Genomic DNA, 25,164 nt, shown 5'->3' with positions numbered 1-25,164 from the left:
TCTGCTTCAGTATGTCACAGTACATGTTGGCATTCATGGTCCCCTCAATGATCTGTAGCCCCCCCAGTGCCGGCAGCACTCAGCCCCAGACCATGACACTCCCACCACCATGCTTGTCTGTCTGGGCGGCACAGTGGCGCAGTGGGTAGCACTCTCGCCTAGCAGTAAGAAGGGTCGCTGGTTCGAATCCCGACCACGACACTACCTGCCTGGAGTTTGCATGTTCTCCCTGTGTCTGCGTGGGTTTCCTCCGGGTACTCCGGTTTCCTCCCACACTCCAAAGACATGCTGGTAGGTTAATTGGACCCTGTCTAAATCGGCCCTAGTATAGGTATGAATGTGAGTTAGGGACCTTAGATTGTAAGCTCCTTGAGGGTATAGGGACTGATGTGAATGTATAATATATATATGTAAAGCGCTGCGTAAATTGACGGCGCTATATAAGTACCTGAAATAAATAAAAAAATAAAATAGACAAGACACACTTTTGTGAGATATTATGTGTATATCTCTATCTATCTATCTATCTATCTATCTATCTATCTATCTATCTATCTATCTATCTATCTATCTATCTATCTATCTATCTATCTATCTATCTATGTGTGTGTGTATGTATTATTATTGGGGGTGGGGGGGGTGGGGGTGAAGTATATAATTGGTATAACACAAGGACTTTTTTTGTCATATTTGCTGCTTATATTTACATTTGATGTTTTTGTGCTTCAGGCAAATTGCTATGCACATAAATTTCCAGAATTGGATCTTGTTAATTAGACGCGTGCTATAATATCTGTTTGGGGTGTCGTTCGTCTCACTATTATTAGCCCCATAATGAAGATTCTCTGCTCAGGGTTTCTATTTCTGCGCTGTATCATATTGAGGGATTTGGCAAATGAATACAAAATCTTGGAGTTTACAGAATAAAAAATGAAAAACCGCTACAAACTCATCCCAACCGAAGTATTCCCATTATATTCACCCCGCGTGACGCGTCAGAGACGGATCGTACCGCACATTTTGGGTGTATATTATTATTATTATATAGGATTTATATAGCGCCGACAGTTTATGCAGCGCTTTACAACATGAGGGCAGACAGTACAAGTACAATACAATTCAATACAGGAGGAATCAGAGAGCCCTGATCCTGAGAGCTTACAATCTAGGAGATTAATATATGCCCCTCGATCCCCACAATTCATTTGTTAATTTGAAGGAAAAGGTCCAATAAAGGAAAATAAAGAAGTACAAAGTCTAGAAAACATCCCATTCATAGCAACACAAAGAAAAGGATTCAATGTTACCAATAAATGTAACGAAACAAAAGTACTTCAGACATGGAAATGGTAACAAAGTCACAAAACGAGAAACACTCGGCACATTACCCCGACACATCTTCACAACAAACGATATCAGCGACAGAAGAATGACATTAATAAATGGAGTTTGATATCACAAAGTCAGAAATTGTGTGATGTCACCGGGCCTTGTAATCTTATCCAACCACACGGGGAATTCGAGGAACAGAACTTTACTGAGAAGTGTTATCCGAACATTCACATGTACTCATCAGATCTCATATCAGAGAAATAAAATAAAAAGCAACATAAAAAAGGTGGAGATTGTGGAACGCTGAACACACGCCGATGTCATATCGCATGCGGAGCGTCCATCGCTCCCGGCGCACTTTGTAATATTCGCCTCGTGAAATGAGCCCCCTCCTCGCTCCTTCCGATCTTTTACCTCTGAGGGTCTGGATGTAGTTTCCGGGTCCTGGTGGCAGAATTTGGACAAATATTTCTTTGAAACCCCGTTCTGCAATAAATGATCTGCGTCTATGAAGTCACAGGAACAAAACTCAGCCTGACACACAACGCATCGCTCCGCAGAAACGCACATCATGTACAAAGAGTCAATTATAATTCTTCTTTTGGCAGAAAACTTAACCAGGGAAGCCGGAGCTCCGTGACATTGAGGTATCCAGTCATGTGTCACAAAAGAGCTGTGTGTATATAGATATTATATATATATACACACACACACACACACACACACACACACACACACACACACACACACACACACACACTATATTACCAAAAGTATTGGGACACCTGCCACTGGTGCGCAGTCATGTTGGAACAGGAAGGGGCCATCCCCAAACTGTTCCCACAAAGTTGGGAACATGAAATTGTCCTAAATGTCTTGGTATGCTGACGCCTTAAGAGTTCCCTTCACTGGAACTAAGGGGCCAAGCCCAACCATTGAAAAACAACCCCACACCATAATCCCCCCTCTCCCTCTCACACCATAATCCCCCCTCCACCAAATTACTTGGACCAGTCCACAAAGTAAGGTCCATAAAGACATGGATGAGCGAGTTTGGGGTGGAGGAACTTGACTGACCTGCACAGAGTCCTGACCTCAACCTGATACAACACCTTTGGGATGAATTAGAGCAGAGACTGCGAGCCAGGCCTTCTCGTCCAACATCAGTGCCTGACCTCACAAATGCTCTTCTGGAAGAATGGTCAAACATTCTCATAGACCAGAGAGATGCAATTAGCGGACCTCCAGCTGTTGCAAAACTACAAGTCCCATCATGCCTCTACCTCTGGGTGTCATGCTTGTGGCTGTCAAGGGTCTCGCTATGCCTCATGGGACTTGTAGTTCTGCAACAGCTGAAGGTCCACTAATTGTATATCCCTGCCATAGACACACTCCTAAACCTTGTGGACGGCCTTCCCAGAAGAGTTGAAGCTGTTATAGCTGCAAAGGGCGGAGCCAACTCAATATTGAACCCTCCGGACTAAGACTGGGATGACATTAAAGTTCATGTGTGTGTAAAGGCAGACGTCCCAATACTTTTGGTAATATAGTGTATATATATATATATGCTATATATGTGTATATACTGTATGTGTGTGATAACACACTAAAACAAGATTTTATATTATATCCATGTACATCACTCAGGACAAGAACAAATGATGATTGCCTGTTAGGGGTTTCTTATTAGATAAGCCAAATTTTAGAAATTCCATTATTAAGGGTAAAACCTTTCCATTTTCATGACATACCTTATTTTACAATAAGCCAAATCATCACCGGATCTCTGCGCTCCTCTATGCAATGCCAGCAGATCATGGCTGGTGGGAGGGAACGGCAGGGGGCTGTACATCGCCTCCTGAAAGCATCCCAGCCCCCCCTGCCATGATATCTCCTCTCAAGACTCTACAGTCTTGATGCAAGCAGTGGGCGGGCTCTTGGGAGGAGTTATGCAAATATCAAAATGCCTTGATGGGTGGGTGTCAATATGGAGGAGTGGGCATTCCTAGGCAGGCTGTATTTGCATGTGATGCTGAGTCTCCATGAATGAAAGATCGAAAAGGGGCGGGGCCAGGGACAGTCAGGCTGGGAAGGAAAGCGCTAGATGATGTTGGACGTCCTCCAGCCAGGAAATGGGGCGGGGCTCTATCTGACTTGTGGCAGCTTCTAATGCACATTATGAGAAGCTCACAGTGTGCAGGGATATCAGAGAAAGTGCAAGACTGAAGGGGAGGAGCCGCTACACCTGTGCAAGACTGAAGGGGAGGAGCCGGTACACCTGTGCAAGACTGAAGAGGAGGAGCCAGTACACCTGTGCAAAATTGAAGGGGAGGGGCCGGTACATCTGTGCAAGACTGAAGGGGAGGAGCCAGTACACCTGTGCAAGACTGAAGGGGAGGAGCCGGTACACCTGTGCAAGACTGAAGGGGAGGAGCCAGTACACCTGTGCAAGACTGAGGAGGAGGAGCCAGTACACCTGTGCAAGACTGAAGGGGAGGAGCCAGTACACCTGTGCAAGACTGAAGGGGAGGAGCCGGTACATCTGTGCAAGACTGAAGGGGAGGAGCTGGCACACCTGTGCAAGACTGAAGGGGAGGAGCCAGTACACCTGTGCAAGACTGAAGGGGAGGAGCCGGTACATCTGTGCAAGACTGAAGGGGAGGAGTCAGTACACCTGTGCAAGACTGAAGGGGAGGAGCCAGTACACCTGTGCAAGACTGAAGGGGAGGAGCCGGTACATCTGTGCAAGACTGAAGGGGAGGAGCTGGCACACCTGTGCAAGACTGAAGGGGAGGAGTCGGTACACCTGTGCAAGACTGAAGGGGAGGAGCCGCTACACCTGTGCAAGACTAAAGGGGAGGAGCCGCTACACCTGTGCAAGACTAAAGGGGAGGAGCCGCTACACCTGTGCAAGACTGAAGGGGAGGAGCCAGTACACCTGTGCAAGACTGAAGGGGAGGAGCCGGTACACCTGTGCAAGACTGAAGGGGAGGAGCTGGTACATCTGTGCAAGACTGAAGGGGAGGAGTCGGTACACGTGTGCAAGACTGAAGGGGAGGAGCCGCTACACCTGTGCAAGACTAAAGGGGAGGAGCCGCTACACCTGTGCAAGACTGAAGGGGAGGAGCCGGGGGGAGGATTTAAAAACAACAATAACCTTTCTGAGGGATGATGTCATCTTCAGGATGAGGATTTGGTGAATGTCAGGAACGTAGAAGTCAGGATGGTAAAGCTCAGTTCTCGGTGTCGGGATTCAGCAATGACAACAATCGCTCACCGATCGTCACCCAATCCAGAATGCAAACATTCTGCTCCACCCGGGAGGAAGACGATTCCATACAAAGTAACAAAACATTCTCCATAGAATAATATAAAGAACTCATCAATGATTCATATATTCAGCACAGACAGCGCCTGAACTCACACAGGGGGCGGGGCTAAAAACACCACATCCTGACCAGAGAAGCTTGCAATCTAAAATGAAGCGGTCTTGTAAAAATGGCAAATCTTTCTTTAGAGGTGGGATGTGATTGGTGGGTTGATGAGTGTCTGAGGGCGGGTTCACACTAGAGATCACAGCAGGAGTCCTGCGAGTCTCCATTCACCGCTTCAGGTCCAATTTCAGCCCAAATTTTGAGCTGAAAACAGATAAAAAGACGCACCGGAGCCACTGCCGATGTGTGAACCGGCTTCATAGAGAACCGATCACAATCTCCTGCTATGCGAATTGGATGCGGAGAAACCCGGCCTGAGAGTTCCAGAGAAAGAAAAGAGCACAAGAAAAGTCCGGCAGGTGAGGAATGGTGGGAAGAGTATACAGTGCCCTGATAAAGTATTCATACCCCTTGAAATCTTCCACATTTTGTTACAACCCAAAACATAAATGTATTTTATTGGGATTTTATGTGATAGACCAACACAAAGTGCCACATAATTGTGAAGTGGAAGGAAAATGATAAATGATACAAATAAATATGTGAAAAGTGTGGGGGGGGGTCATTTGTATTCAGTCCCCTTTACTCTGATACCCCTAACTAAAATCTAGTGGAGCCAATTGCCTTCAGAAGTCACCTAATTAGTAAATAGAGTCCACCTGTGTGTCATTTAATCTCAGTATAAATACAGCTGTTCTGTGAAGCCCTCAGGGGTTTGTTAGAGAACCTTAGTGAACAAACAGCATCATGAAGGCCAAGGAACACACCAGACAGGTCAGGGATAAAGTTGTGGAGAAGTATAAAGCAGGGTTAGGTTATAAAAAACTCTCCCAAGCTTTGAACATCTCACGGAGCTCTGTTCAATCCATCATCGGAAAATGGAAAGAATATGGCACAACTGCAAACCTACCAAGACATGGCCGTCCACCTAAACTGACCGGCCGGGCAAGGAGAACATTCATCAGAGAAGAGCCAAGAGGTCCATGGTAATTCTGGAGGAGCTGCAGAGATCCACAGCTCAGGTGGGAGAATCTGTCCACAGGACAACTATTAGTCGTGTTCTCCACAAATCTGCCCTTTATGGAAGAGTGACAAGAAGAAAGACATTGGTGAAAGAAAGTCATAAGAAGTCCTGTTTGTAGTTTGTGAGAAGCCATGTGGAGGACACAGCAAACATGTGGAAGAAGGTGATCTGGTCAGAGGAGACCAAAATTCAACTTTATGGCCTAAAAGCAAAACGCTATGTGTGGGGGAAACTAACACTGCCCATCACCCTGAACACACCATCCCCACCGTGAAACATGGTGGTGGCAGCATCATGTGGTGGGGATGCTTTTCTTCAGCAGGGACAGGGAAGCTGGTCGGAGTTGATGGGAAGATGGATGGAGACAAATACAGGACAATCTTAGAAGAAAACCTGTTAGAGTCTACAAAAGACTTGAGACCGGGGCGGAAGTTCACCTTCCAGCAGGACAACGACCCGAAACATCCAGCCAGAGCTACAATGGAATGGTTTAGATCAAAGCATATTCATGTGTTAGAATGGCCCAGTCACAGTCCAGACCTAAATCACATTGAGAATCTGTGGCAAGACTTGAAAATTGCTGTTCACAGACGCTCTCCATCCAATCTGACAGAGCTTGAGATATTTTACAAAGAAGAATGGGCAGAAATGTCCTCTCTAGATGTGCAAAGCTGGTAGAGACATCCCCAAAAAGACTTGTAGAGAAAGGGGGTTCTACAAAGTATTGACTCCGGGGGGGGCGCCATACAAATGCCCCCCCCCCACACTTTTCACATATTTATTTGTATCATTTATCATTTTCCTTCCACTTCACAATTATGTGATACTTTGTGTTGGTCTATCACATAAAATCCCAATAAAATACATTTATGGTTTTGGGTGTAACAAAATGTGGGGAATTTCATGGGGTATGAATACTTTTTCCAGGCACTGTAGATGGAGGACGGACTCTGAAGGGTTAATACCTGGAGAACAGATAGAAGAAGAGAGCAGACAGCGAGGGGTTCATATACCAGAAGTAATGAATTGGTATCCGGTGGGCGGTGAGGTCCCAGTGGTGGGGAATGAGCTGAACTGTTCCCAGTATTCAGTGGGAGTGGAGAGGAAAGGGTTAATGGCGAGGATCGGAACGCGCCAATGTTAGTTGTTTCTTGAGTGATCGATAGAAAGATCTGAGAAAGATTCCATCCGATATAAAATAAATCCATCCAGAAAGAGATATGAAGTGTGTATCCCGGAGAATATATACAATGTTACATGTAAAGCAATGACATCACTGGCCGAAATGAACGCGCTGTGATGTCATCAGTGAATAGAACTTCCCATTCCAGTGTAAGGGGAGTGCAGAGACACAATCACACGCTTCCTTCAAAGCTTTCTCCCAATCTCCACATCAATGCAGCATTAGGGCTATTTTTGGTGGGCATGGGGAGGGGGAGGGGCACATCTACCAACCAACATGACATTCTTTGCCTGTCCCGCTGCTGAAGTGTTGGGAGATCTCCCAGCATGCACTGCACTACAGACGCTGGGAACTCCGCCAGTTACAATAGAAGTTCCGCTGACAGGTTTGTTGAGACGTCTTCAGCACAAGTGGATGTGGGATTTATACCGACAATGATGAGCCAAGACGACATACGAGAATAAACTGCGAGAAAAAGTAACCCTACAAGGAAACCAGAACCCGGCGACCCCCGCAATCCCAATCCGATCGCTGGTCAGGACCGCGCTACAATTCTACTACACCCCCCTCCCCCCAACATGGCCGACCACCGGACACCATCAAAATACAATTCTATTACACTCTATACATAGAACACTACCCCCCCCTCCCCCCAACATGGCCGACCACTGGACACCATCGAAATACAATTCTATTCCACTACCCCCTGCCCCCTCCCCCCAACATGGCCGACCACCGGACACCATCAAAATACAATTCTATTACACTCTATACATAGAACACCCCCCTCCCCCCAACATGGCCGACCACCGGACACCATCGAAAAACAATTCTATTACACTCTATACATAGAACACTACCCCCCCCCCCTCCCCCCAACATGGCCGACCACCGGACACCATCGAAATACAATTCTATTACACTCTATACATAGATCACCCCCCCTCCCCCCAACATGGTCGACCACCGGACACCATCGAAATACAATTCTATTCCACTACCCCCTGCCCCCTCCTCCCAACATGGCCGACCACCGGACACCATCGACACACAATTCTTTTACACTCTATAGAACACTACCCCCCCTCCCCCCAACATGGCCGACCACTGGACACCATCAAAATACAATTCTATTCCACTCTATACATAGAACACTACCCCCCCTCCCCCAACATGTCCGAACATTGGACATCATTAAAACACAATACTATTACTATTTATAGAACATGGGAGGGGGGGGGGTCGGGCATGTGCTGTACAAAGCATTGCAATACAAAGTAACATTGTTTATAAACATTGATCATACAGGGGATAGAGAGATACAAAGTAACATTGTTTATAAACATTGATCAGACAGGAGATAGAGAGATATAAAGTAACATTGTTTATAAACATTGATCAGACAGGAGATAGAGAGATACAAAGTAACATTGTTTATAAACATTGATCAGACAGGAGATAGAGAGATACAAAGTAACATTGTTTATAAACATTGATCAGACAGGAGATAGAGAGATACAAAGTAACATTGTTTATAAACATTGATCAGACAGGAGATAGAGAGATACAAAGTAACATTGTTTATAAACATTGATCAGACAGGAGATAGAGAGATACAAAGTAACATTGTTTATAAACATTGATCAGACAGGAGATAGAGAGATACAAAGTAACATTGTTTATAAACATTGATCAGACAGGAGATAGATACAAAGGGGGTTATTTACTAAAGGGAAATCCACTTTGCACTGCAAGTGCACTTTGAATTAAAGTCGCTGTAGATCCGAGGGGGACAGGCAAGGAAAATAAAAAACAGCATTTTAGCTTGCACATGATTGGATGATAAAATCAGCAGAGCTTCCACTCATTTCAGATCTACCCCTTAGATTTAGAGCGACTGCACTTCCAAGTGCACTCTCAGTGCAAAGTGGATTTGCCTTTCGTAAAAAAAAAACAAAGTAACATTGTTTATAAACATTGATAGACAGGAGATGGAGAGATACAAAGTAACATTGTTTATAAACATTGATCAGACAGGAGATGGAGAGATACAAAGTAACATTGTTTATAAACATTGATAGACAGGAGATGGAGAGATACAAAGTAACATTGTTTATAAACATTGATAGACAGGAGATAGAGAGATACAAAGTAACATTGTTTATAAACATTGATCAGACAGGAGATACAGAGATACAAAGTAACATTGTTTATAAACATTGATCAGACAGGAGATGGAGAGATACAAAGTAACATTGTTTATAAACATTGATCAGACAAGAGATGGAGAGATACAAAGTAACATTGTTTATAAACATTGATCAGACAGGAGATACAGAGATACAAAGTAACATTGTTTATAAACATTGATCAGACAGGAGATGGAGAGATACAAAGTAACATTGTTTATAAACATTGATCAGACAGGAGATGGAGAGATACAAAGTAACATTGTTTATAAACATTGATAGACAGGAGATGGAGAGATACAAAGTAACATTGTTTATAAACATTGACCAGACGGGAGATAGAGAGATACAAAGTAACATTGTTTATAAACATTGATAGACAGGAGATGGAGAGATACAAAGTAACATTGTTTATAAACATTGACCAGACGGGAGATAGAGAGATACAAAGTAACATTGTTTATAAACATTGATCAGACAAGAGATGGAGAGATACAAAGTAACATTGTTGTTTCATTCATCTGAAGTCAGAGGAATAATCAATCTACAGATGATCAGTTGAAGCAGCCTGACATTTAAAATTTTTATTTTAATAAAATAAACCCTCTTATTCTTTTCAGCGAATGAAGCCGCCATCTTGGCCTGGGTTTGATCTGTGGTTGCCATGGTGCTGCACATGATCAGTTAGGACTGCAGCCAATTGATGGTTTGACAGTTAAATGTGACAGTTAGCATTCCTGGCATGCCGGGAATGTAACTGTTTTTTTTTTAATCGTTAAGTCGATGCTTTAGTTCAGTTCTGCCTTAACCCTTAGTGTACCCCAATCAGAATTCTTCAACTACTTCCCCCCACCCCCAACACTCCTTACAATGAGGATTTCCCCGCCGATTTATAAAGAACTTTGCAGTTCTTTGTATCAGAATCAGAATTTTTGTGTCATCTTAAACATAAAATAATATTTTTGCAAAACTTTGTCAACAAAAGGAGAGCCAAAAGTGAACCAGGCAATATCCAGGTATGTATGATTTTACTGTGACCCAATAGAAGAAATGTAGGAATTGCTCCATAGCGGGAGAGGGTGGGGTGGCACCAGTTGAGGGTGGAGAGCGGGTCTGCGGCCCATACGTGCCTTCTCCATAGCGGGGGGGTGGGGGGTGGTACAAGTTGAGGGTGGAGAGCGGGTCTGCAGCCCACTACGTGGCCTCTCCATAGCGGGGGTGGGGGGGTGGTACCAGTTGAGGGTGGAGAGCGGGTCTGCAGCCCACTACGTGGCCTCCCCATAGCGGGGGTGGGGGGGTGGTACCAGTTGAGGGTGGAGAGCGGGTCTGCGGCCCACTATGTGGCCTCTCCATAGCGGGGGTGGGGGGGTGGTACCAGTTGAGGGTGGAGAGCGGGTCTGCGGCCCACTATGTGGCCTCTCCATATCGGGGGGGTGGGTGAGGTGGTACCAGTTGAGAGTGGAGAGCGGGTCTGTGGCCCACTACGTGGCCTCTCCATAGCGGGGGGTGGGGTGGTACCAGTTGAGGGTGGAGAGCGGGTCTGCAGTCCACTACGTGGCCTCTCCATAGCGGGGGTGGGGGGGTGGTACCAGTTGAGGGTGGAGAGCGGGTCTGCAGCCCACTACGTGGCCTCTCCATAGCGGGGGGGGTGGGTGGGGTGGTACCAGTTGAGGGTGGAGAGCGGGTCTGCGGCCCACTATGTGGCCTCTCCATATCGGGGGTGGGTGAGGTGGTACCAGTTGAGGGTGGAGAGCGGGTCTGCGGCCCACTATGTGGCCTCTCCATATCGGGGGTGGGTGAGGTGGTACCAGTTGAGGGTGGAGAGCGGGTCTGCGGCCCACTATGTGGCCTCTCCATATCGGGGGTGGGTGAGGTGGTACCAGTTGAGGGTGGAGAGTGGGTCTGCGGCCTCTCCATAGCCCGGCATTGTTCCACCCATAAATGGCTGCGGCCGCGTCTCTGTGGAAATGTGATCCCCCATGTGTGTCGCGGTCATGGGACGGCAGTGCGGGGATGGAGGTGCGTGTTGTAAGATTATCAGCAGAACAATTCCTGAGCCAAACATTCCGCCCGGCCCGCTGCCGCACGCGGTGACACCAATATTGTCCCACGGAGGTGCTGTGGGGATCAGGTGACGGGGCTCCGGTGTTCCACGCTATTCCGGTCACCAACAACACGGCTACAAAATAAAGCAGACGCACCTCCCGATAGGCCGGATCCCTGCCAGCCCCACCACAGCTGCTTCAGAATCTATTCACATAAATCTGCCATCAAGGAATATTTGCCACAGCTGACCCCCGTCTGAAAATGCCCTTCGCCTGGCTGCCATTAGCCGCAATGATTTCTATGTCCCCCGACCCCCAAATATCACCGGCTGCATGCTTATTGAAGATTGGCCTTCACTTCCCATCTCCATCCAATGCTGTCTCCCCTCCCGCACCTCTCCTGGCACGGCGCCCACACCAGCTGGTGGATTACAACCCAAGGAACAATGGAGATGTGACATGTTGCAGCCCCCAGGCGATGTGAACCTTATTTTCCTTACTTGTCCTCTGTCCTGCATTCTGTTGGGACACGTAAAATGGGAGTCTCCGAGCTGCACTGTGTACATACAGCATTCCTAATACTGCGCTGCAGCACATGCAGTGACATTACAACACCTGTCCAACATGATGAGGCAGGCCGGGGGATGGGGGGACCAGTGCAAAGGGGGGGACCAGTGCGGGTGTATTGTCTGCATTGCTGAGATTTAAAAAAGTGTTCCACAACTACAAACATCTCTGGACTAAGTTAGTGCCGGTGTACACAAAGTTTCATTCTGATCTGATTTTCACCACATACAAGTCAATAAGAATGCCAAAGCAGCTTAGAAGAAAGAGAAGAGGAGGTCAAGGGGAGGTCAGGAAGTGACGAGGAGGTCAGGAGCAGGTCAGAAAGTGGTCAGGTGAAGATGAGCAAGAGGTTAGGAGGTTTAGGGAAGGTTAGGAGGTGGTCAAGGGGAGGTCAGGAAGTGACAAGGAGGTCAGGAGCAGGTCAGAAAGTGGTCAGGTGAAGATGAGCAAGAGGTTAGGAGGTTCAGGGGAGGTCAGGAGGAGGTCAAGGGGAGGTCAGGAAGTGACAAGGAGGTCAGGAGCAGGTCAGAAAGTGGTCAAGTGAAGATGAGCAAGAGGTTAGGAGGTTCAGGGAAGGTCAGGAGGAGGTCAAGGGGAGGTCAGGAAGTGACAAGGAGGTCAGGAGCAGGTCAGAAAGTGGTCAGGTGAAGATGAGCAAGAGGTTAGGAGGTTCAGGGAAGGTCAGGAGGAGGTCAAGGGGAGGTCAGGAAGTGACAAGGAGGTCAGGAGCAGGTCAGAAAGTGGTCAGGTGAAGATGAGCAAGAGGTTAGGAGGTCAAGGGAAGGTCAGGAAGTGGTGAGGAGGAGGCCGAGAGGAGGTCAGGAAGAGGTCAGAAGGAGGCCAAGGGGAGGTCAGGAAGAGGTCAGGAAGTGGTCAGAAGGAGGCCAGGGAGAGGTCAGGAAGTGGTCAGGAGATGGTTAGGAGGATGTCAAGAAGTAATCAGGGGAGGTCAGGAAATGATGAGGGGGTCAGGGGCAGGTCAAAACGTGGTCAGGTGAAGACGAGCAAGAGATTAGGAGGTCAGGAAGAGGTCAGGAAGTGGTCAGAAGTAGGCAAAGGGGAGGTCAGGAAGTGGTCAGGAGATGGTTAGGGGGATGTCAAGAAGTAATCAGGGGAGGTCAGGAAGTGGTAAGGAGGAGGTTAGGAAGAGGTCAGGAAGCGGTCAATGGGAGATCGGGAAGAAGTAAAAAAGTGGTCAGGAAGTGTTGAGGAGGACATCAGGAGCCGGTCAGAAAGTGGTCAGGAGGAGGTCAAGGGAAGGTGAGGAAGTGGTCTGGAGGAGGTCCAGAAGAGGTCAGGAAAAGGTCAGAAACACTTATGAAGAATCTGATGTTAGGGGAGGAAGTTCGTAGGATATCAGGAAGTGGTCAGGAGGAGGTTAGGAAGAGGTCAAGAAGTAGTCGGGGGAAGGTCAAGAAGTGATCAGAAAGTGATGAGGTGAGGTCAGGAGCAGGTCTGGGGGGAGGTGAGCAAGAGGTCAGGAAGTGATCTGGAGGAGGTTAGGAAGAGGTCAAGAAGTAGTCGGGGGAAGGTCAAGAAGTGATCAGAAAGTGATGAGGAGTTCAGGAGAAGGTCTGGGGGAGGTGAGCAAGAGGTCAGGAAGTGATCTGGAGGAGGTTAGGAAGAGGTCCAGAAGTAGTCGGTCAGAAAGTGATGAGGAAGAGTTCAGGAGAAGGTCTGGGGGAGGTGAGCAAGAGGTCAGGAAGTGATCTGGAGGAGGTTAGGAAGAGGTCCAGAAGTAGTCGGTCAGAAAGTGATGAGGAAGAGTTCAGGAGAAGGTCCGGGGGAGGTGGGCAAGAGATCAGGAAGTGATCTGGAGGAGGTTAGGAAGAGGTCCAGAAGTAGTCGGTCAGAAAGTGATGAGGAAGAGTTCAGGAGAAGGTCCGGGGGAGGTGGGCAAGAGGTCAGGAAGTGATCTGGAGGAGGTTAGGAAGAGGTCCAGAAGTAGTCGGTCAGAAAGTGATGAGGAAGAGTTCAGGAGAAGGTCTGGGGGAGGTGAGCAAGAGGTCAGGAAGTGATCTGGAGGAGGTTAGGAAGAGGTCCAGAAGTAGTCGGTCAGAAAGTGATGAGGAAGAGTTCAGGAGAAGGTCCGGGGGAGGTGGGCAAGAGGTCAGGAAGTGATCTGGAGGAGGTTAGGAAGAGGTCCAGAAGTAGTCGGTCAGAAAGTGATGAGGAAGAGTTCAGGAGAAGGTCCGGGGGAGGTGGGCAAGAGGTCAGGAAGTGATCTGGAGGAGGTTAGGAAGAGGTCCAGAAGTAGTCGGTCAGAAAGTGATGAGGAAGAGTTCAGGAGAAGGTCTGGGGGAGGTGAGCAAGAGGTCAGGAAGTGATCTGGAGGAGGTTAGGAAGGGGTCAGGAAAAGGTCAGGAACACCTGTGAAGGAACTCTAATGGAACTATGAAGGATCTCATGTTGATCTCACGTACAAAGCTCAATGAAAGCTGGATTTCCCCACCTACGAATTACCAAAACGTTGAACAAAAGCCTCCACCCTCCTCTGAGAGAAGAATATGACATCAATCCAACATTCGGGGCCCATTCACATTTCACCATTCCGGTGCGTCGCATTATTGCGCATTGTGTAACTCAATAATGTGTTGCGTTTCATTTAGAATTTGCTACCAATGCACGGGAATGGATCAAAAGAAACAGATGTAGCATCTTATTTTACAACGCACAACCCCACCTATGATAGTGCGTCACCATGCATTGATCCATCCAAAATAAATGGCACCGCAACATCCTAACGCACATCACTGGATGTGACTGCAGAGGTGTGTGTGATGGGGGATGGGGGGCCTCGGTGCAGTGCGGCAGTGCGAGGGTTACACGGTAAGCCAAGTATGTACATATGTTGGTTGTACAGCGATGGGGTGAACGGTGGAATTCCACACGGTTCCTGGCCCTGTATGTCTCCAGATCATCAGAGCTGAGATATTCCCATCCAGAGCCCATCAGTCAGGTAGGAAGAAGCATGCAATCTGAGATTACCTATGTGAGAAGCCTCAGATGGAGGCTGCCCTCCTTCTCCTGACAACATGTCAACTGTCACTTTGTCAGAGCACACAACTGTCATCAATTCAAAACTCATCAGCTGTCACTACTACATCAGAACGTGCCAACTGTCAATTCAGGACATGTTAACTATCACTATGGTAGGCACAGTCAATTGTCACTACATTAGAACGTCAACTGTCATTAAATTAGAACATGCCAACTGTCACTTTTGTCAGAACATGTAACTGCCATTAATTCAAAACATCATCTGTCAGTATTACATCAGAACAAGCCAACTGTCAATAATTCAGAACACTAAGAACTAAGACCATGTCAGGAGCAGTTGACTGTCATTACATCACATGAACTGTCACTATATTAGAACATGTCAACTGTTATTAAATCAGAACACGTCAACTATCATTATGTCAGAACATGTCATCTATTACTATGTCAGGAAAGTTCAACCATCTCTGCATCAGAACAGATCAACTGTCACTACATTAGAACAATCAGCTGTTCTTAAAGCAGAACATGTCAGCTGTTACAACATCCAACTGTCACTACAAGAGTACACGCTAACTGTCACCATATCAGAACATGTCAACTGTTACAACATCCAACTGTCACTACAAGAGTACATGCTAACTGTCACCATATCAGAACATGTCAACTATTACTATGTCAGAAAAGTCCAACCATCTCTACAACAGAACACATCAACCGTCACTGCATCAGAACAGGTCAACTGTCACTACATTAGAACACATCTACTGTTATTAAAGCAGAACATGTCAACTGTTACACCATCCAACTATCACTACATGAGACTATATCAACTGTCACTTTGCAAGAAGTCAACTGTCACTTTTTTTAGAACATGTCAACTGTCACTACATCAGAAGCTGTCAATTTGTCTAAACATGTTGCCAAGTTCTGTTTTTTTTTACATTACACAATCTTGGACCCAACTATGACACAAGTATTTTCAGGAGTACCAGTCTTGTCCCCACAGGACACGGTGCTCCACCCGTGCTCTATATGGATCTGAAGTGACAGTTGAGTATCTGGAAGTAGCAGAGCTGCCCATGGTGAAAGTGATGTGTTGGGGGAGGCAGCTGAGTTCACGGTGATCACCGTACCGGCACTGCCTCCCCTCTCCCCCCCCCAGCAGGAGGAACAATATGTAACAGATGTGGGGAATCGGCGTGAGGACGGATAATCGGGCCGCTCCACGAAATCTCACATTCACCTCAGTTAGATCGTCTTCCTCCTAATACTGGAGATCCAGAAGAAGGAAAGAAAAACCTTCCTGGCTCCTCCAATAAATGGGTGCTGCCTGTGTCATCTCCATCCTCAGCCAGCCTATCACATGATGCTCCCTCCCATGTGCCCCCAGTGCCTGAAACATGTTGGTAGGCGAGTGCTGTGCCCTTCAGTAAAGTTAGGCAGTTTATCATTCCATCTCCTCTGAGTCAATCTGCTGCAAACCTCCTACAGCCACCTACTCCAACAGAAGCCTCAACTGACCGATAAAAGCCCGACTCCACCCAAAAACGTATCTATTTTATTTTTAGTTTTGAATGGCGAGGGTTAAAATCTCTGCCATGTTTTTATTGTGGTTTGAGATCACCCCCCCCCCTACTTCCTGTCCCGGTGACACCAGGAGAAGAAAAGAGGATCACTGGGACTTATCAACATTGATGAACTACATGTCCCAGCATGCCCTTCCCTTTTTATATATACACGGCATGCTAGGAGTTGTAGTCCAACATCAGCTGGACATATCCGATTGTCTAATTAGGTGAAGGTGGAAATTCGGGTGATTTATGTCTTTCCTTTTTTTTGTACTCACATTCATTGAAAAAGTTTCAGAATGGGTGTCAGTAAAATAAATTCCCCCCCCGTGGCAGAGCACAGGGCGTACCCCGCGTACCCTGCATACCCCGCGTACTCCGCACTGAGTGCCGGTTCATGTATTTGTATTTCTGACCATTGTATTTTTTTACATGTTTTGTGTCCCTGATGAAGGGGAAGAGTGTTTGGCCCCCGAAACGCGTTGGCCCCCCGAAACGCGTTGGCTCTAATGTGCTATGAATCAAATTTATCATTAAATAACATGTATGTGTGTGGATTCAGCACTAAGTGTCGGTTCCCCCCCCAGGTGTGGGAAGGTCGGGGTCTCTACAGAACATGGAACAAGATGGACCTTTATCGTTTACTAATCAGATGATGTAACAATGTATCCTTCTGTTATCACACATTGTATCTCAGGTACTTCCTGCACAGAACCGCCAAGATATAACGGGATGTACAACAGAGCTTTTACACGGCCCCCCAAACACCCAACATTTCCCAGGCCGAGTCCTGAGACGCCCGCACTCCACGTACCACCAGCCTGGCCCCCCCACCCCCATCATCTACAGCCAATGGGTGAAGGAATATTCCTCTCCTGACAAAATGAATGAAGATCTGCAGAAGATGAGATCACACAGGACCAATCTCATTGTCCACATGAACCCGCCCAATCAATTCCGAGCCGCCAATCAACCGGACAGGAAACAGACGGCGCGCTGGCGAGAAGACGGACGTTACGTCTACTTACGAGGAGTGAAATGTATAAAACCTGAAGAAGGGATCTGAATGAAGTCAATGGAGGAGATCCCTTCATCTCCACACCTCCCACAGTACACGGCGTAACCCTCCACTAAAGAACGCAAGGGGCGGAGACAAGGCAAACCGCACAAAAATCACCACTTAGAAAAGAAATACATTTCTATGAAGTTTTTTTTTTAAATAAGAGAAAAAGGAATATGTTTTGTTATGGTCACTGTGAGGAGCACTGCTGTACAGGGACATGAGGACGGCAATCCTGGGAGTATCAGATCAGATTGTAAGGAAATCCTCAGACTACACACAGCAGAGGATCTGTAATTCACTCTCCATTCATGGAACACATAGAAGAACTTCCCTCGTTTCTTCCTCCCAAACTCATATCCAGGACTTCTCCAGAGCCTCTCCCATCCTCTGGAACCCCCTACCCCAATCTGTCCGGCTATCTCCTAATCTGTCCACTTTTAGGAGATCCTGGAAAACTCTCTTCAGAGAAGCCCATCCCTCCTCCACCTAAAAATCATCTCTTCAGAGGAGCCTATCCCCCTTCCACCTAAATCTCACCTCTTCAGAGAAGCCTATCCCTCCTCCACCTAAACCTCATCTCTTCAGAGGAGCCTATCCCCCCTCCACCTAAACCTCATCTCTTCAGAGAAGCCTATCCCTCCTCCACCCAAAACTCAGAGAAGCCTATCCCTCCTCCACCCAAAACTCATCTCTTCAGAGAAGCCTATCCCTCCTCCACCTAAAAATCATCTCTTCAGAGAAACCTATCCCTCCACCTAAAACTCATCTCTTCAGAGGAGCCTATCCCTCCTCCACCTAAACCTCACCTCTTCAGAGAAGCCTATCCCTCCTCCACCTAAAACTCATCTCTTCAGAGAAGCCTATCCCTCCTCCACCTAAACCTCACCTCTTCAGAGAAGCCTATCCCTCCTCCACCTAAATCTCATCTCTTCAGAGAAGCCTATCCGACCTCCACCTAAATCTCACCTCTTCAGAGAAGCCTATCCCTCCTCCACCTAAATCTCATCTCTTCAGGTAAGCCTATCTCTCCTCCTCATAAATCTCATCTCTTCAGAGAAGCCTATCCCTCCTCCACCTAAATCTCATCTCTTCAGGTAAGCCTATCTCTCCTCCTCATAAATCTCATCTCTTCAGAGGAGCCTATCCCTCCTCCACCTAAATCTCATCTCTTCAGAGAAACCTATCCCTCCTCCACCTAAATCTCATCTCTTCAGAGAAACCTATCCCTCCTCCACCTAAATCTCATCTCTTCCGAGAAGCCTATCCCTCCTCCACCTAAATCTCATCTCTTCAGAGAAGCCTATCCCTCCTCCACCTAAATCTCACCTCTTCAGAGAAACCTATCCCTCCACCTAAAACTCATCTCTTCAGAGGAGCCTATCCCCCCTCCACCTAAACCTCATCTCTTCAGAGAAGCCTATCCCTCCTCCACCCAAAACTCATCTCTTCAGGTAAGCCTATCCCTCCTCCATCTAAATCTCACCTCTTCAGGTAAGCCTATCCCTCCTCCACCTAAATCTCATCTCTTCAGGTAAGCCTATCTCTCCTCCTCATAAATCTCATCTCTTCAGAGAAGCCTATCCCTCCTCCACCTAAATCTCATCTCTTCAGGTAAGCCTATCTCTCCTCCTCATAAATCTCATCTCTTCAGAGGAGCCTATCCCTCCTCCACCTAAATCTCATCTCTTCAGAGAAACCTATCCCTCCTCCACCTAAATCTCATCTCTTCCGAGAAGCCTATCCCTCCTCCACCTAAATCTCATCTCTTCAGAGAAGCCTATCCCTCCTCCACCTAAATCTCACCTCTTCAGAGAAACCTATCCCTCCACCTAAAACTCATCTCTTCAGAGGAGCCTATCCCCCCTCCACCTAAACCTCATCTCTTCAGAGAAGCCTATCCCTCCTCCACCCAAAACTCATCTCTTCAGAGAAACCTATCCCTCCACCCAAAACTCATCTCTTCAGAGAAACCTATCCCTCCACCTAAAACTCATCTCTTCAGAGGAGCCTATCCCCCCTCCACCTAAACCTCATCTCTTCAGAGAAGCCTATCCCTCCTCCACCTAAAACACATCTCTTCAGAGAAGCCTATCTCTCCTCCACCTAAAACTCATCTCTTCAGAGAAGCCTACCCCCCCTCCACCTAAAACTCATATCTTCAGAGGAGCCTATCCCCCCTCCACCTAAACCTCATCTCTTCAGAGAAGCCTATCCCCCCTCCACCTAAATCTCACCTCTTCAGAGAAGCCTCTCCCTCCTCCACCTAAACCTCACCTCTTCAGAGAAGCCTATCCCTCCTCCACCCAAAACTCATCTCTTCAGAGAAGCCTATCCTTCCTCCAACTAAAAATCATCTCTTCAGAGGAGCCTATCCCTCCTCCACCTAAAAATCATCTCTTCAGAGAAACCTATCACTCCTCCACCTAAAATCATCTATTCAGAGAAGCCTATCCCTCCTCCACCTAAAATCATCTATTCAGAGAAGCCTATCCCTCCTCCACCTAAATCTCACCTCTTCAGAGAAGCCTATCCCTCCTCCACCTAAATCTCACCTCTTCAGAGAAGCCTATCCCTCCTCCACCTAAATCTCATCTCTTCAGAGAAGCCTATCCCTCCTCCACCTAAATCTCATCTCTTCAGAGAAGCCTATCCCTCCTCCACCTAAATCTCATCTCTTCATAGATGGTCCCTCACTCCAGTTATTACCTTATGTATCACTTGCCCCTCCCTTTTAGATTGTAAGCTCATACGACCAGGGTCTTCTTAAAACTGACCATACACCTGTAGAATTTAATTTAAAAATGTAAATTTTTGGAAAGTTCACTCGATTTTCTAAGTGCTTTTGGGGTCACACTGACATTCATATCCAACCACAGATACAAGAACTTTCAAAGGAGCCGGATGGGAACATTTTTCTCGAAAGAATGAATTTCTAAGAGCGAATCTCATTTTTATTCAGGAAAATTTCATTCACGTCAAAATTCAAATTCCAGAATTCAGAAAACTTTATTAATCCCTAAAGGGAGATTATTATGACACATTTACATTCTACAAAAACACCACAAGATCACAATGACGGAATTGAATGAGATCTACCAGCTGACCCTCCTGTCTTCAATTTTATGGGAACCTTGTTTTGTACAGCGCTTCACAATCTGCAGGCGCTATATAAATCCCTTATAATATTAATAAGAAAATATAAAACCTGCATAAGAAGAAGAATTTCATTTCACTTTATTTGTAACTCTTGGAGGAAAATTCCCGCGTCTGATGCCTTCTATCTAAATGACATCATCGCGTCTCGTCTGACCTGAACGCGGCCAACAAGAAACCTCAGATTTCTGACACAACGGACAATTTTTTTCCCGCGCTCAGAGGACGCCATTGACGCGCTCCGTCCAACAAATCCCAATTCTCAAACATCTTTTACAGATCCAGAAGCCTTCCAACCGAATAAAGCCCCGCCATACAAACCCATCAAAAACCTAAATGTACACCAAAACGATGAAAGTGCGCGTACTTACAGTAAGTGGCTGTCCTTCCACTCGTCCGAACTGCGTTCCCCGATGACGCTCGTCAGGACTTCAGAGCTGGATGGCATACCAAATCTCCCGCCGTCCCGAGCCACGAGGATCCAAAGTCACTGCCGACAAAAAGCACATTCAGTTTAGTGAAAGTCCAAATCCGACCCGACCGACCTTCACCCACCACATCCCGAACCGGCGGACCCCCCCCCCCTCTCCTCGAGACTCTGGGGGCTCTGCGTTGGGGCCTGGCAGAGCCGGAGCCGGGCCCCCCCCCCCTCTCTCTCTCTCTCGTGACACACCAGCGGCCCCTCGGCGCTCACACAGCCAGCCGGAGCTGCGTCCAGCGCGGCGAATCGGCGAAGCAACACTGGGGCATTGTGGCTCCCTCACACTTGACAGTAAGTTATGAGCCCTTTGTGAGTTGAAGGGAAACACATCGGAATTTGGCAGGAAAACATAATACGGAATTCTCCTGTCTGTGAGACCTGCAGTTTTCTTTCCCCCCCTTCGGTGAAAACAATCGGCCATTGTTGGCCATAAGAAAAGCCAGTTTGACAGATGAAATATAGTGAGGCCCCTTTTAGGAAAACAGTAAACAAAAGCGCCATTGAGGACAAACCTTTCCTGTCATTTCCGAGGGGATACTTTTCTCTGCCGTCCCCCCCCGAGTGTCCCCGACTTTTCCACACATTTCACACCAATACCCCCCCCCCCAACCAGTAACCCTGACCGTGCCGGGCCCCTGTGCACCCCCTCCCCCCCCCCCGGGATGGGACGGAGCCACAGTGCCACTTTCTAGATACAATAAGTCCATGTCCTGAAAGGGATTGTGAGCGCCGAGCCAAGAGAAAGGCCATTGTCTGCCATGAAGAGCCGATTCTGCCGCAGACAGGAAGGAAGACATTGCCGGAGGAGCCCTCTGTGAGCTCATCGCTGGCGAGAACCGCCGCGCGCCACCAACTGCACCCCCGACACCTGGACCGCCACAAAACACTGAGCCATTTTCTGGGCCCCAAATAAAGGCGGCCGAGCGCCCTGAAAGGGGTCTGTGTGCTGGGCTCCGTCCGGGGATCGACCATTGTAACCCGCCATAGAACAGCCACTATCCCCGCGCCAACACAACCCATACCGAGATCATTCCCCAATATTCAGCACAATTATTCGAAGAGAAGTGCTACTGTGCAGAGTCCATCCATACAGAATAAGAACAGATACCGAGAATTACACCCAACATACAGGACAAGAGAAGTGGTACTGTGCAGAGTCCATACATACAGAATAAGAACAGATACCGAGAATTACACCCGACATACAGGACAAGAGAAGTAGTACTGTGCAGAGTCCATACATACAGAATAAGAACAGATACCGAGGATTACACCCGACATACAGGACAAGAGAAGTGGTACTGTGCAGAGTCCATACATACAGAATAAGAACAGATACCGAGAATTACACCCGACATACAGGACAAGAGAAGTAGTACTGTGCAGAGTCCATACATACAGAATAAGAACAGATACCGAGAATTACACCCGACATACAGGACAAGAGAAGTAGTACTGTGCAGAGTCCATACATACAGAATAAGAACAGATACTGAGAATTACACCCGACATACAGGACAAGAGAAGTAGTACTGTGCAGAGTCCATATATACAGAATAAGAACAGATACCGAGAATTACACCCGACATACAGGACAAGAGAAGTAGTACTGTGCAGAGTCCATACATACAGAATAAGAACAGATACCGAGAATTACACCCGACATACAGGACAAGAGAAGTAGTACTGTGCAGAGTCCATACATACAGAATAGGAACAGATACCGAGAATTACACCCGACATACAGGACAAGAGAAGTAGTACTGTGCAGAGTCCATACATACAGAATAAGAACAGATACTGAGAATTACACCCGACATACAGGACAAGAGAAGTAGTACTGTGCAGAGTCCATATATACAGAATAAGAGCAGATACTGAGAATTACAGTGAAGTGGTACTGTGCCATTTTCCTATATTTCAGTTGTACATTATTATGCCCCCCCTCCCCCGAGCGTGAGGTCATACTCAGCAGCACTCTATATTGCGCTCTCCAGGGGTGGCTCAGCTTGGTGGAGTATGGATGTTTCTGCCAGATGCCGATTGTTCTCGGTTATGGTGACGATGTGGGAAGACATCACCCGTCTGTTCCTCGGCCAGCGTTCGGAGCAGGAAAGGGCCACCACGCAGTAAAGTGGCGCTCCGGATCGGGTGACACGGGACTCGCACATCGTTTGGAAAACATGAATAGACGCCCGGCTCCGCTCCACCCAGATACAGTAACAACCATCCCTGTGTCAGCGGACCGCGCCTCGACTTAGAGGAGATATAAACCCAAAATGGACGACCTTTTATTTGCTTCGCGCTCTGCGCATTCATCTGTTTTTCGTTTTTTTTTTCCTGCCTTCACCTGAGTTTTTTGATACTTTGTTACATTTTAGTGCTGCTGATCTCCTGCAGCCTCTTTGCAGACACTACCAGACTCCATACACTCCAGTGATGGCTGCATGGCATTTCTCAGGGCGGGTCTCCTGATGGTGACAACAGTGGACCATATCTGTGTAATGTGAGATGGAACCGGAAGTTGTGGTCTCCATCTGAAGGCCATGTGACAGGGTGACAACACAGGGGCACAACTGAGAGACAAGGCCAGAGTGTTGTCACCCTATGACAGGAAGTGACTGAACAAGGACCTCCATGGCGGGATCACCAGGGATGAAAGCTGCAGATTTTTTGGAAATTACATTAAAATGTAAAAGTTTCTCTGAGATTTTACAGATCCTTTGTAACTTTATATCACTATTATATCATTGTAACAGATCCTGTTACAATGTATCACATCGTTCCCATGTCACTCACATTCTACAGAGAAAACTAATTCCTTTTATTTGTAAACATTAGAAACAAAGAAAAAACATCCATAAAAATAACAGACTGATTGGAGCTCAGGACTCTATAATAGTTGTTGTGGACCTAGAGACCCCGCATGTCGCCTTCCATCCGCCCAACCTGGGATCTGCACAGTGACTTCTATTGGAGAAGGAGAATAGGAGATGAATTATGGAGGATTTACATTGTTCCCAATATTCATAAGATCAAAGGATTTCATTTTATCCACAGTGACAGTTATTAAGTTCATTTTATAGATGTGATGGTTGGATGGTGGATATTGAATGGTGGATATTGGATGGTGGATATTGAATGGTGGATATTGGATGGTGGATATTGAATGGTGGATATTGGATGGTGGTGGTTGAATGGACAATATTGGATGATGGTGGATATTGGATGGTGAATATTGGATGGTGGTGGTTGAATGGACAATATTGGATGATGGTGGATATTGGATGGTGGATATTGAATGGTGGTGGTTGAATGGACAATATTGGATGGTGGATATTGGATGGTGGCTATTGGATGGTGGATATTGGATGGTGGTGGTTGGATGGTGGTTGGATGGTGGCTATTGGATGGTGGTACTTGGATGGTGGCGGTTGGATGGTGGCGGTTGGATGGTGGTGGTTGGATGATAAATATTGGATGGCGGTGGTTGGATGGTGGATTTCGGATGGTGATGGTTTGATGGAGAATATTGGATGGTGGCATTTGGATGATCAATATTGGATGGTGGTGGTCAGATGGAGAATATTGGATGGTGGTAGTTAGATGGTGGATATTGGATGGTGGTAGTTGGATGGTGGATATTGGATGGTGGTAGTTGGATGGTGGATATTGGATGGTGGTAGTTGGATGGTGGATACCGGATGGTCGTGGATATTTGATATGGTGGATAGTTGATGTGATGGTCAGATAGTGGGTATTAGATGGTGGTGGTTGGATGATGGATACTGGGTGGTCATAGTTGGTTGGTGGATATTGGATGATGATGGTCAGATAGTGGGTATTACATGGTGGTGGTTGGATGGTGGATATTGGATGGTGGTGGTTGGATGATAAATGTTGGATGTGGGAATTGGATGGTGGTAGTTGGATAGTGATGGTTAAATGGAGAATACTGGATGGTGGATATTGGATGGTGGTAGTTAGGTGGTGGATATTGGATGGTGGTAGTTGGATGGTGGATATTTTATGGTGATGGTCTGATAGTGGGTATTAGATGGTGGTGGTTGGATGATGGATACTGGGTGGTCATAGTTGGTTGGTAGATATTTGATGGTGATG

General features: G+C 47.0%; 1 protein-coding gene across 5 annotated transcripts in view; it reads right to left on the bottom strand.

Moving 5' to 3' along the window:
- The window catches only part of SOX6 (SRY-box transcription factor 6), a 507,467-nt gene that overhangs the window by 313,385 nt on the left and 168,918 nt on the right, over positions 1 to 25,164 (bottom strand). For all 5 annotated transcript variants that reach the window (XM_073603957.1, XM_073603956.1, XM_073603959.1 and 2 more), the window contains one exon: positions 20,933 to 21,051. In XM_073603957.1, the coding sequence (XP_073460058.1) occupies positions 20,933 to 21,009 (77 nt within the window). In that variant the 5' untranslated portion in view covers positions 21,010 to 21,051. The remainder of the gene's footprint in view (positions 1 to 20,932; positions 21,052 to 25,164) is intronic.

This window comes from Aquarana catesbeiana, linkage group LG11 (genome assembly GCF_042186555.1).
Source record: "Aquarana catesbeiana isolate 2022-GZ linkage group LG11, ASM4218655v1, whole genome shotgun sequence".
NCBI classification, from domain to species: domain Eukaryota; kingdom Metazoa; phylum Chordata; class Amphibia; order Anura; family Ranidae; genus Aquarana; species Aquarana catesbeiana.
Note: the sequence above shows the minus strand (reverse complement) of the source record. Positions and strands in the feature narration are given on the sequence as shown.